Source organism: Drosophila rhopaloa, unplaced genomic scaffold (genome assembly GCF_018152115.1).
Source record: "Drosophila rhopaloa isolate 14029-0021.01 unplaced genomic scaffold, ASM1815211v1 contig_178, whole genome shotgun sequence".
NCBI classification, from domain to species: domain Eukaryota; kingdom Metazoa; phylum Arthropoda; class Insecta; order Diptera; family Drosophilidae; genus Drosophila; species Drosophila rhopaloa.
Genome location: NW_025335059.1, coordinates 2,423,090 through 2,436,523, shown reverse-complemented (window position 1 = coordinate 2,436,523; position 13,434 = coordinate 2,423,090). Strand labels below are relative to the sequence as shown.

At 38.5% G+C, this 13,434-nt stretch overlaps 1 protein-coding gene across 4 annotated transcripts in view; it reads left to right on the top strand.

Annotated features, from left to right (window-relative positions):
- Positions 1–7,384, top strand: part of LOC108037332 (Down syndrome cell adhesion molecule-like protein Dscam2) — a 34,947-nt gene extending 27,563 nt beyond the window's left edge. For 3 of the 4 annotated variants that reach the window (XM_044459111.1, XM_044459112.1, XM_044459110.1), the window contains 9 exons: positions 383–562; positions 841–1,215; positions 1,649–1,774; positions 2,631–2,946; positions 3,596–3,759; positions 4,110–4,358; positions 4,833–5,060; positions 5,202–5,475; positions 5,983–6,081. In XM_044459111.1, the coding sequence (XP_044315046.1) occupies positions 383–562; positions 841–1,215; positions 1,649–1,774; positions 2,631–2,946; positions 3,596–3,759; positions 4,110–4,358; positions 4,833–5,060; positions 5,202–5,470 (1,907 nt within the window). In that variant the 3' untranslated portion in view covers positions 5,471–5,475; positions 5,983–6,081. Of the gene's footprint in view, positions 1–382; positions 563–840; positions 1,216–1,648; positions 1,775–2,630; positions 2,947–3,595; positions 3,760–4,109; positions 4,359–4,832; positions 5,061–5,201; positions 5,476–5,982; positions 6,241–6,392 lie in introns of those variants that run through there. The other variant, XM_044459113.1, reaches the window with a different exon arrangement.
- The last annotated feature ends 6,050 nt before the right edge of the window (positions 7,385–13,434 follow it).

The following is a 13,434-nucleotide window of genomic DNA, read 5'->3' as shown; positions in this document are numbered from 1 at the left end:
TCAAACCTCATTACAAACTTACAAAATATTTATATTTAACCTACAAATTACCAAATAATCTACTTTGCCAAAACAACATTTTATTTTATATTCAAGTTAATCTTAAGAATGTAGTTGTTTTAGTTATTTGACTTTCGAAACTTTTTGTTGTACATAAAAGACTGTAAATAGTAGTTTAATTTTTAGGAAAATATCGATTTCTCCAAGTGCATGTATACAAATAAGCTGATAAATGGTCGCTTTAATTAAAAATTTGACATTTATTCAGCGTGCTGGGGAAAGCCGCACAAGCCGCAACATTTTAATTTCGCTTACCGAACTAAATGTCCTGCCTTTCTGTTGTTCACTTTGTGTTTTTTGCTTGCCATTTTCCCTGTTCCAGCTCCTGCTCGAATCGCATCCTTTGGTCAGATTGTGCGCAAGGCCGTGGGCACTGGATTGGTGCTGGAATGCCTGGCTGTGGGGAATCCCACGCCCCGTGCCCGCTGGCTGACCCGTGATCGCCCTGTAACATTCAGTCCCTTCTATGAGGTGACCAACGAGGGAAACCTGAAGATTCACCGTAAGTTAAATACCAAACAATAATAATACAAAATATTTATTTGTTGAGAAAAACGATTTGGCTTTTTGTTTCCTGGTAAGACAATATTATTTTATGATAAGCTCGAACCTTTGAAGTATGACAACGTACATACAGCAACAAATTTTTTAAACCAGATAAGCTGATTATAATTGCAGATATAATTTTGAAAAAAAATCAGATTAAATTGATTGGTTTTCTTTGTTCACTAGCATTTGCGAACGATTTTTCCATTTCCTTGTCACACTTTTTTTTTGCAGGAGTCGAAGGCAGTCTGTCCGGAAATTATACGTGCACGGCGAACAATCTGTTCGGTAGTGACGAGATCCAGTACCAGGTGATTGCGATGAAGCCACCGGCCGCACCGCAAATCATCGTGCAGTACGCTTCCGCCGACAGCATTCGCGTGAGCTGGGATGCCCCCGACGATGGGGGAGCTCCGCTCCAGGGATACTCCATATCGTACCACACGGCCGGCGAGAGTTGGTCCAGCACCGAGCTACTGCCCGAGAATAATGCCTTCACGATCTCGGGATTGAAGTGCGGAAATCAGTACATTATAAAAATGTCCGCGCACAATATGGTCGGCTCTGGGGTGGCCAGCGAGGAAATTAATGTCTGGACCAAGGGCAAAGGTAAGTCGGAACTGGGATGCAATCCCCAGCAGTCCTGTCCTGAATTCAAATTTGGTCTGTTGACCACAAATGGCAACCGGTGAAAGGTTACAGCAACGGTCAAGATAATAATCCGAAATATTCTTCGTTTTCAGAGAAGTATGGGTAGAATTGGCCATCTTAGGAATTCTTTATTTTGTTTCATAGATTTTTTAGACCATTTATAAAAATTTGTTTAAGTATTATGCCATCCCTTTAATTGATTGCATAATAAATGTTGGGTCATATAATTTTGATTGAAAATGAGGGAATATTTAAAAGAATGGATGCTATCAATTCTGCTGTGGTAACAGATGAGTTTATAATTGAAGTCTTATTCTTTTGACCGGGACTGTAAGTCCCTCTTTGCATTTTCCACCTTTATTTCGTTTACATTTTCGATTTCCATTTGCAGCCTCTCAGGCCCCGAACGGCAACGAACTAATTGCCACAAATGCGACGTGCGTGAATTTGAAGCTGTCATCGTGGCACAACGGCGGCTGCAGCATTCATCATTTCTCCATCGAGCACCGACCGCTGGGTGAGTGCGAATTAGCAATGAATGCATGGGCGAGTCATTCGGGTCCGGATTTTCATTTACACCCAGAAGTTCTGGGTGGCACTAGTTGGTTAAAAAAAAATGGTCAACGAGCCGACTAAATTGTATTATTCATTGAAGAATTTGCCTGTTATTTAACTGATTGTTTTTTTAAAGTTTTTTACCGCTTAAAATTAGCTGAACTATAATTTAAAATTATTTTCTAATATGTAATGAATCTAAAAAAGTAATAAATGTAATGAGCTCCCTAATTTATGTATAGATGTAACTTTAATTTTTTTCGTAATTGGTTTTTAAACTCTATAAATTTCATGACTTATTGTTATTGGTTTTGTTTGCCAAATTATTCTTATCAAAGTATTAATGACATCATATCCATGAATATTTATTTTATACAATTTTTTCAGATGTCAAAATATAAATTTAACCAATATGATTTTGTAAAAGTTGTGTTTTTAATTTTTTGTAAACATTTGACTCCGTCAAGGCAACTACATTATTTTTCCACAATTTAAACCGGCTAAGAGACCTTAATTAAAATTTGTAATTGCTTAATTAAGAGTATTCAGGCGTCATAAAGGTAGGAAACCTTGTGTCACCCAGTTGCTGACGCTTAATTCGCTTTAAATTAAATACAGTTAATATAATTATTTTTGTTTTCAATTAACTGACCAATCTACAGCCATTTGTATTTATAAATATTTATCAAATTTATTCCGTAGTCCGTGCCGCGTTCAACGTAGCGTATGATGCATAATTTCCTTTTTTCCATCTCTCTTCTTTCCGGAATGTGTTTGTGTGTCCTTTGCGTGTGTTTTCCATTGGCCATTACCCCCAGGCGACATACGGTGGACAGTTGTCACATCGGATATTTCGAACGCCGAGGAAAACCGTGAAAATTTAATATTCTGCGACTTTCTGCCGGCGAAGTGGTATCAGCTGCGAATCTCCGCCACCAACGATGCGGGAAAAACGACGGAGCATTATCATTTCAGCACGACGAACATCGATGGCATCACCATTCCGCCACCATCGGTTTTCCCCTCGGAAAACGATTTGATGAACAATCTGATAAACGCAACAAATCCGACCAGCGGTGATTGGTTCGCGACGCTAATTGTCGTCGTCATCATCACCGTTTCCATCATAACGATGTAAGTGCGTCCTGTTTTTACGCGAATCGGGGTGATTGGGGTGTTCACAGGGTTTTCCCGGATGAAAGGGGAATCGAACTGGGAATTGAGGCCCGTGCAGGACGAAGTCGTTTGTCGTAATGGCTTGCGAATGTTAATTAAGGATTTATTAACTCTCTTGCTGGCGAATGCAAAAGCAACGAACGGGAGCTTTGCAAACAGGCCAATGAGAAACCCCTTAATCCCCAAACAGATTGAATCATGGACTTAAAAAAAAACTATAAGTAATTTCGTTTGACTTTTATTGGATCATTTTGTGCAGTTGCATTTTTCCCAATTAAATGCTGCACTTCCACAAATTTGTATGGCCCTTAAAACAGTCTCACATAAACCTACTTTAGGCGACAATAAATAAAATCTAATTACGTAAATTCCTAATATTGATTTTAAGCTTCATGTCACAATAAAAATGACTACATTTTTGAGCAATATAAAATCCATCTCCTAAAATTTGGTCTTTAAAAGCCTCAGTGTAGAAGTGAAGTAACATTAGCTTAGTTACCTCTGCCAGCGATCAATGAGTTATTAACAGCAGCGTAATACAAGGAAAACTTGTTCTGATCTTTCAATTTGGTTCATAATGGAGCTTTGTCTCTTCCTACCTTCCCAGCGCCCTGACCATCAAACACCGACGCACCTTGTGTGGACCCATCGCCGAGGGCTACGAATCCAGGACTTTGCCGGGTGACTACAAGGAGGACCATGAAAATCGGCGCAATCAGCAGGTGTACAGCGCCTCGCCGGTTAAGACAGTGGACAAGGGCAACGAGTCAGGTAAGTCGATTGAGTCTATAAGCGCGAAACGTGTGCTTCCCTAAAGGTGGCAATTACATCGCTGGCAACACGTTAACAAATACTAGTTAAATATTTATTTTAGGTTATAGGGCAAATATATATTATTTACTATATTTTTTATTTGGATTTATTTATATTTAAATACAATATGAATTCACATGAGAGAATTTTGCTTAAACATAGTTTAATGATGGCTTAAAATAATAGCGTAAAATAAACGTAGACCTACTTTAAGCGATTTAGGAAGTAAATTAAGTTGTTAATACATAATTTAGAATTTTTCCAAGTGAGCTTTTAACTAATTTTTGTCTTCTGTGATTGTGTACTAGAAATGTACGAGATTTCGCCATATGCTACGTTCAGTGTGAATGGCGGACGGACAGGAGCTCCGGCCAAGACGCCCACACGTGCCGTGGCCGCCCAAACGCCCCTCGATTACACCATGCAGTTCAAGACTTTCGGGCATCCAGAGGGAGAGAACCTGAACGCCACCGCCTATCCACTGCTGCCCAGCTCAGGATTTGGGCACGTGAAGAGCAAGTCCAGCTGGCACAAACAGCGCTACTACAACACGGAGGGTAAGTAGTTATAATTTGTAATATGTAAAGTATCAACAGTCAACCCACACTATTTATAAGTCAATTAATTATAGATTAAAAATGTTATAATATGTTTGATAAAATAGGATGATTGTAAATTATATAATTTTAAAATGATTTAAAATGTAGATTTGATAAAACGAAAGGGATAGAACGAAGTGAGTTCTCTTTACCGTTCATGTTATTAAGGACAAATTTGCAGAAGTCATTTCAGTAATTTTACGCCGAACTAAATTTGGTTTGAGTGACAGAAAATGAATGTATTTAAATCTACGCTGTCACACAAAATTATTGTTTGTACGGTTGTTGAATAAAACGAGCAATCAGTTTGTGACAGAGATGTTATCATAATAATTGCTTTTAATAAAGGCTTAGATTTAATGAAATGGTAATCCTCAGCCTCAAATTGATATGTAGAATAATAAATGCATGACATAATGTTTTCATGCTTAGATGAGTCCACGCTGAGCAAGTCGATGACGATAGTGGCCGGTTCGCAGGCGGGACACTCGAAGAAATCCAATGGAGGGCGGAGCACCAAGAGCAGCGGCGCCTGCAGCGGAGTGGTGGCCGGTTCGGAATCGGATACGAGCATCAGTCCCAGCACCGAGTTCTCCAACATGCCCACCTACCGAGTGCCCTGCAAGTCGTCGCGCAGCAGCGATGGTCGTGCGGTCGTAGGTGCGTATACTTAATAACATTAAGATAAATACATTAAAATGAATAAATGTTTTTTTTTCTAAAGAAGTATACAATATAATATAAATAACTTTTTATTAATAATTTAATAATACTTTATTGTACACCACATCAATCTTTCAGATATGTTTCGACCAGATTCCAGCACCGAGTCCAATAATGACCAGGGATCGCCGGGGCCCGAGCGTCGCCACAACACCCCCCGCCATGTCCTTGGAATGGGCATGGCCATGGGATTGGGCGGCGGCGGAGGCGGTGGCGGTGGAGGGGGAGGGGCTCCCGGCGAGAAGCGGAGCGCCGGTCAGCGAAGCCGGAAGCACGGAAGCGCCGCACAACAGCCCAGCAACCAAACGTTGGAGCGAAGAAAGTGCCCTGGTAGTAGCAACAGGTAGTTCAGGTACCTAAACCCTAACAAATCCAAATTTAATTACCAAAAACAATGAAAAAAATTAAAAATAGTAAACAGCAAAGTAGGATATGGTACTCACAAATAAATATTCTAGAGATTTACAAGGAGTCGGAAAATCATTCAGTCACATTTTAAAATGCAATATTTTCCAATTTCAAAATATTATTTTACTGCCAATCGTTTTAAATAACAAACAGCTTACAAATTGTAAAGTATTATTTATTTTCCTTTATTATTTTAGACATTAAAATACATTACCAGTTTTTATTTTTGAAAGTAAATAAATATTTTTGCGTTTTAAATAGAAAACATTTAAAAAGGGTGCACAAGTATGGTGGCCTTTTCTAAATAAGCAGTTCTGTTTCACAATTTTATTTAGATAGTGTAGCACAAGTGAATGTCATACCTACTGCAGACTAGATGGCTAGATGCTGACTCGATTTTAGACTTATAAATGAAAATCTTTTGACGATTTCACCCACCCCGAATCTTTAGTTTAGACAGTGAGGTCGATGCGGAGACCGCGGCCTCCCTGGCCGCCTCCATAGCCGCGATGGCGGGGGCGGGGGTCGACCTTTCCGGCGGATTCCGACCGCCGGCCGGATTCCACGACGGCCGGGAGCCGGGCGACCAGAGCGACTGCGAGCGGGAGCAGCGGGCACTGGATCTGGAGGTGCAGCGCGTGATGGAGAGTACCGGGGAAGCTCAGCTGGCCAAGATGGACCGCGAGGAGTTGACCTCACTGTTGGCAAGGTAAGGTATCCGAAGCCTCGAATTCATAATGCCGCCCAAAAGTGCTTGACCGTAGCTTGTGTTGCATGCCTGTAGCGTCTACCTACCCCGAACTTGAACTTGATCTTGCACTTGAACCAAAGCCAATACTAACCAGTACTGCGAACCTCTAGGTATCACGAGAAGAAGGAACAGGAGCGGCAAGAGTACACGATACACGTATAATAGTACTCACTGTGCTTGACAGTGACACTCTGAGAAATACACACACGATGACACACGAACTGTGGCATTTAAATGCATTTAGTTAAGATCTTAAGTGTTGTTCAATAAGTGTAAACAATTAGCACGTTCATGGGGCTGCCATTTGCCAAATAAAATTAATTGTAAATAATTAACTTTCTGTTTATAGGGATAATATCCATTTATTTTCTGAACTTCTGCTTATAAATTCATAATAATTATTGTTAAATACGCAGTTTTACAAATTTTATACCATTTATTGTAAATTTCGCACCCTTAATAAGTAATGTTTTTATGACTGATAAATAATTCAATATATTATTTGTTTGCAAATAAAAGCCCGCATGAACGTGGTAGTCGAGAAAATTAGTTTGTAAGATGGCACCCAAAGTTCTCGCATACTTGATCGAGAAAATTAAAGACTATATCTAGAGACTTTATCTTTAAAGATCCAACTGACTATTGATGCTCCCAACTTATGTTGCTAGCGATTTCGATTGATATTGAAGATTATAATCGTTACGAGACGAGTTGAACAGTATTTACTAGCTAGTAATACTATCAATATATATACACATATATGTAATTCAATTTGTTGTGATAAATTAAACTGTTCTGAAGTACACGTTGATGCAAAAAACATGTCAGGTTAATGAACTGCGTAACTCGATTGACACTTTCGGAGCACTCATAAATGCTGTTTATTTCATCGATGTCATTGCGTTTTTTCATTTTTCTTTGCATTTATTGGAAAAGTAATCATTATGGAATTTAATTAAAAGTAGATAATCAGCAATTAAATTGTATTGCCACCATAGGTAAAATAGATACATACGAAATACAACTAAATTAATATATGAGCGGAGATGAAATGCGGCAGAGACCGAAAACCAAATACGGCAAATTAATTAAATAAAAGAAGTGTAAAAATAAACAAAATCAAATCGTGGTAATTTCATTAAAACCAAATTTGTCCAATGCCAACAGGCAGTTGGGCAAAAATGTTCCACTTAACTGGTCAGTATTCTATTTTCCCCCCTCTTCCAAGGCCCCAATGTCGATTTCCGTTTCCCCCGTTTCAGAGCTGTGCAAATATTTATGCAAGCAAATGAGAGCAAACCAAATCAATCAAATACAGTGCAGTCTAACCACAAGCCAGCGGTCGCCATCCAGACAAACTTCGCCATTCCATACTGCCCGAAACCCAACTGGGAGATGGAGTAGATATATATGTGGAAACGCACATCAGTTAGGCAATCAGTGGAAGTTGGAGTTGGCGATGGTCGCCACAATGCGGCTTCAATTTCACTAGGTAAACTCAACCACAAGATGCCTTTGACACACAGGCACACGCATACCTTTCACAGATACACTGGAAAACTTTCATAATATCAGGGTCAATTAAAAAAAAAATATTATTTTACAAAAACCAAATTATATAACAAAAAATACTATTTTTTAAAGAAGTAAGTATACCTATTCATTTTAGTAAATCAAAATTTTTAAAATAGATTTCTTACCATTTATATTTTGCTTTGCTCGCCGCCTTGAACTTTTTCATTTTGGAAAGTGCTTAAAAACTTTAATTGAAATATTTGTTCTTTAAATACTTTTAAATAAAATTAATTAAGCTCACTTTAGTGACATATACATATTTTTAATCTCTACTTAGAGTGCCTTAAATTCAATTGAAACTGACAATCGGTCTGACCCTTGATCTAATTTTTTTCAATGTGCAAACAAACTCACTCAGAGAGATATTAAACATGCATGGCATGATGCTGCACTGTTTACCAGCTGTTTGTTGCTGACTTGAAACTTTGTCAATTTTCACAAATGTTTCCAACTTTTTCGAAGTCATGTCAGTAAGGTAACATCCGGATCCGTATGTGCGCTTGGCACTGTGACACACAGCCAGTCAAATCTGATGGGATTACGAAAGAGTTGGGAGCATATGGGGTTAAAACATGGAACATCAATAATTGCATCAGAGGTTGGTATCATCAAAGATAAGATGAGGTTATGGTTTTAAAAGATTTTGATTTGAAAATGACAGAAGGTTAAATAGAAAAGTAAAATTTAAAATGTTGTACATATTAAGAAAAATTTATCGAATTTCAATTCATATTTTAATTGAAAGTATAAAAATTATTTGTGTTAGTAACTATTGCAATTATCGAAAAACTCAGTTTTAGACGCCTAAAGCCACTGATATTTGTGGGCTTCGAGTATCCAAACACTTAACCGGATGCCTAGATTGTTGAATCTAAGCCAAACGCAAAACTTTTGCTAATTAACATGAAGCCGATTGCAAAGTTTCCAATTCACGTATCGAACTGTATTTGGAGAGCACACATTTTGGAGGCGTGTGTACTTAAAGAGGGAAAGTTTTGGGGTTCCCCTTATTTTACAAGGACTTGCTTAATCAAAGCAGTAATTGGCTGCATGTTGTGCAATTGTGCAGGTCTGCTTTTCTGTTTGGCTCGGCTGCTATTAATTATAACATGGCATGCCCCTACGCCCTGTGGTTTCGATTGCCATCTAATTAAGCATGAAAACACAGACCGCATCCCCAATGAGTGAATGCACTAAGAATTGAAAACAATTAACTACCAGAAAATTGAAAAAAATAAAAGAAAAATAATTTCTTTTGATAGGATTAATACTTTAGAAATTGTATAACTTAAAAATAAATTTTATTGAATGTACAAGTATATATCGAAATTGTGGGTTTAACTAAGATGTTGTTTAGAGGAAACATATTTGTGTATATAACAATAAAGGAAAGCTTAATTCGGGCGGAGCCGAAGTTGATATACCCTTGCAGAATACTCTGTAAATTATATTCTCCAAAATTATTCATATGATGCATTCTTAATACTCATAAAAAATCCCAACTTCCTAACTTAACAAACACCAAAGTTATTCCGATCAATCAGTTATATGGCGGCTATAGGATATAGTCGGCTGATCCTATGAAATTTGGTAGGTCGGATTTATTGGCCAAATATAAAACCCATAGAAAATCCCAACTTCCTAACTTAACAAACACCAAAGTTATGGCATTTCCGATCAATCAGTTATATGGCAGCTATAGGATATAGTCGGCCGATCCTTATGAAATTTGGTAGGTCGGATTTATTGGCCAAATGTAAAACCCATAGAAATTTCCAACTTCCTAACTTTACAAACACCAAAGTTATGGCATTTCCGATCAATCAGTTATATGGCAGCTATAGGATATAGTCGGCCGATCCCGGCCGTTCCGACATATAACTGCGTGCAAAGGAAAGAAGGGTGTGCAAAGTTTGAACTCGATAGCTTTAAAACTGAGAGACTAGTTTGCGTAGAAACAGACAGACGGACAGACAGACGGACAGACGGACATGGCTATATCAACTCAGGAGGTGATCCTGATCAAGAATATATATACTTTATAGGGTCGGAGATGTCTCCTTCACTGCGTTGCACACTTTTGACCAAAATTATAATACCCTCTGCAAGGGTATAAAAAATGTACTGGAAATACTTAACTCTTAGGCTCAGCTAGAAAGTAACGAGCTATTTTAAAAAGTATAATCTGTTATTTGTGTCTCGCATTTTTGATGCTAAAAGTATGGTTTTACAATGTTTTCAGACCTTGGTGAAAGTGTATAAAGCAGCTTTCTCTGCCAGTTGAAAGTTGAAGTGCACTTAAGGCACATGCAAGTTTTATTAGGCATTTGCTTCATTTGCAACCGAATGCGAAAATCACCAAAAATCGATTCTGCAACCGCACTCCTGACAGTCACTTTGCATTTGTCGTATTTGGGCTTAACGCTGACATGATTCTTGATTCTCGTCGAGCGAACTCGGAAACCTTTTGGTCGTGTCCTTATGCGTCGCTGACTAAGGACTTGGCCAAAATCGATTTCAATTAGTTAAAGCTGCAAGGCTGGCAAGCCTACAACAAATAAGCACAAAATTGGACAAGGGGATAAGTTTGGGCGGCAAACACAAAGGCAGGCAATCAGATTCTGGTGGCACCACCACCATCGACAGCAACAACAACCACGGTAGATACAAACCACCAGCAACAACAAGGACAATAATGCAATTTAAGCAAATTCAAAACCGAAAATTGCAAGAGGTTAGTAGTACAAGCACCCGCCTTGCTTCCATGTAGTTGTAATGCACACAGGAAGCACACTCTGCAACACAGGCTCGCAGGACACACGTACACTTAGAGAAAATGGAATAATAAATTTCACTTGGAAAATAATAAAAAATTTTAAGGTATTAGTTTTTACCCTTCAGTTGGAATTTTTAATTACTGGACTTTAACATAATCAATTTTCTTTTCTTAGATTATATTCAAGATCTAAGAACCATATTATTAGCTATCATAATGTTTCTTCTCAGTGCAGTGGACTCATGCAGGCCACACAAAAGCAGGACGCTAGGCAACCGCACTGCTGATGCACTTGCATTTAATAACGACCTCGATAGCCTGGCCTTCGCTCTGCTCCACACTCAGAGAAAAGGGTCAATCTAGTTATAAGAATATTCGTAAGCTAGAGATAGTACTTGCATAAGTAAAAAACACCTTTTTTTCCAATTATAGTTCTCTCTTAAGAATAAAATTAACATTATAATAACATAACCAGCAATAAGTGGCTAAAAATTAACAATAAATATTCCAGTTCTGTGTAATATTTAATTTTTTGAGTGTATATGCCAGAGATAGTCCAGTTTGGTTGTCCTCCTGGGCGCAGGACATTATCTACAAATGCCGGGCAAATGCAAATGTCCCTCGATGCATTTGCACATGGCACCCAACTGTGCGAGTCCTTCCATCGTATGGTCCTTTGACCCCCTTCCCCATTCACCACACACGTCTCATCGAGTGCGTAGATTGAAATGCAGCCTGCTGCTGCTCTTCAGTGCCTTTAATTAAAATTCTCAAATTACTAAAGGTAAACCCACTGCATGTCTTGTCATAAATTACTGCAACTGTTTTAATACAAAATGACAGGACATTTCCTGGCCTTTGCCTTGCCGATGACGTCCTGTTGATTTATGCCTGAAAGAAATTGCAAAATACATAGAACAGCAAGACAGCACAGACTCTCTAACAATAAATATTTTTCCGAATTTTGAACATATTTTATGTGCACTCTGGTTGTCGAAATGTATTCACCTGTTCGTAATGCATTGTAATCTCATTATGAATTCAAATATTGCTTAAACCTAAACATTGTAAATTTTTTATTGCCTTCTTATTAAAAAAGCTAGTGAATAAAATACTATTAGAATAAATCATAAATTAATTGCTTCACTATTTGTTTATTTAAAATCTTGGCTTGGAAGAAAATTCTTATTTAAATATTAAGTTTTCACAAAATAATTAAACTAAAAAAAATACGAAAATGCTGTTATTGGTTTTGGATTTTTGGGAAACTGTTTTATTTTGCTTTCATTAAAGTGATTATTGTTGAATGAAATTAAGTTCTTTGGTCTGTAACTGGTTTGCAACAGCAAAGCGCAGGCAAAGGCTAAGCTAACTTAACATAATGAGCAGGCGTGGACCGTGGAAGTGGAATTTACTGCGAACTGAGAATCAGAATCAGAATCAGGAACTGAACCGCAGCTCAGCCACAACCGCTGCCACAGAAATGCCAAACAGCTGCTGCCAAAGGCACTTGATGCTGCACACTGGATGGTGGGGCTTGGAGGGGTGTTGTATCCACAGCGATGGAGATGGAGCACCACGAACCAAAGAGTTGACTGGCTGTGTGCATCCTTTATAAAGACAGGGCATAAAAAATGCAAAGAAGTGTTACAAATACAAACAGTCAGGGGAGCCAGACGACCAGACAAACATACAGACATTCGTCGGTTAGGGGGACGCACAGCCAAGTGCAATTCATGTGGGACTCACTTAAATAAAGTGCTTTTGCATTGCCTGGCTGACTGGCTGACTGGCTGCCGGGATGTGGATGCGAATGCGAATGCGAATGCCGGATGCTGCCGCTCCCTGATTATTTGAATTATCACAGGTTTATCCACCCACAGCGGGCAACATGTGCGGTGTTGGATTCATTATAATTCCTGGCACCGTTCAACTATTTAACACAAAAGCCTTTGTCGCACTCTCTTGGTCCTCGTTTAAGCATTCAATTGAATTAAACTGTTTCTAACGCCACAGAAAAAATAAAGGCAATGGATAACAGGGGCGTACAGAGGTCTTAAATTAAAACACATTGGCCTTTAAACATTAAATTCAAAGAATACATAGAACTTTATATGAATATTCATTGTAAGTTATTTGCTTTACTTATGTTTTTTTATTAGTAGTATATTTAACTTCAAAATATGAATAGTATCAAGTATTAAGCTGCTTTTAATGCTATTTCAGAATTTCTATGGTTCTCAGCGTAAGTAAAACTTAATGAACAATTAGTCTATTATAGATTTATTTTCTGGGCCCCTTTGCAAATTCAACATACCGCCACTGTCCAATTGCGTATCCTTACGGAGCAGTTTTCCACCCCCAAACTTAGAATTGGTAATTTGTTCCAGCTTTTTTTGATGTCGCTCAACTTTTTCTTTTATGTCGAGCACTTTTCACTCCTCCATTCTGGCCTTTGTTTTTGCTCATTCGAACGTTGATCGGTTTCCAGTTTCATGTGGGTTCGTCTTGTGTGCAGTTGTCATCGATGATGCCGCATCTGGGAGTCGTCTCTATTGCCTGGGGTGCATGGAAACCGATTCAACTGGAAATAAAGCCAATTGACTGTACAGCGACAAATTCAAATTGAAACAAGAGAGAACGCTATAGTCGGGTGCCCCGACTATCAGATACCCGTTACTCAGGTAAAGGGAGTGCGAGGGAGATGGAGACAGAAACTTTGATCACGCATAACTTTTTAACGAATGGTCCGATTTGAAAAATTTCTTCTACATTTCGATAGGTATTGATAAACACAATAA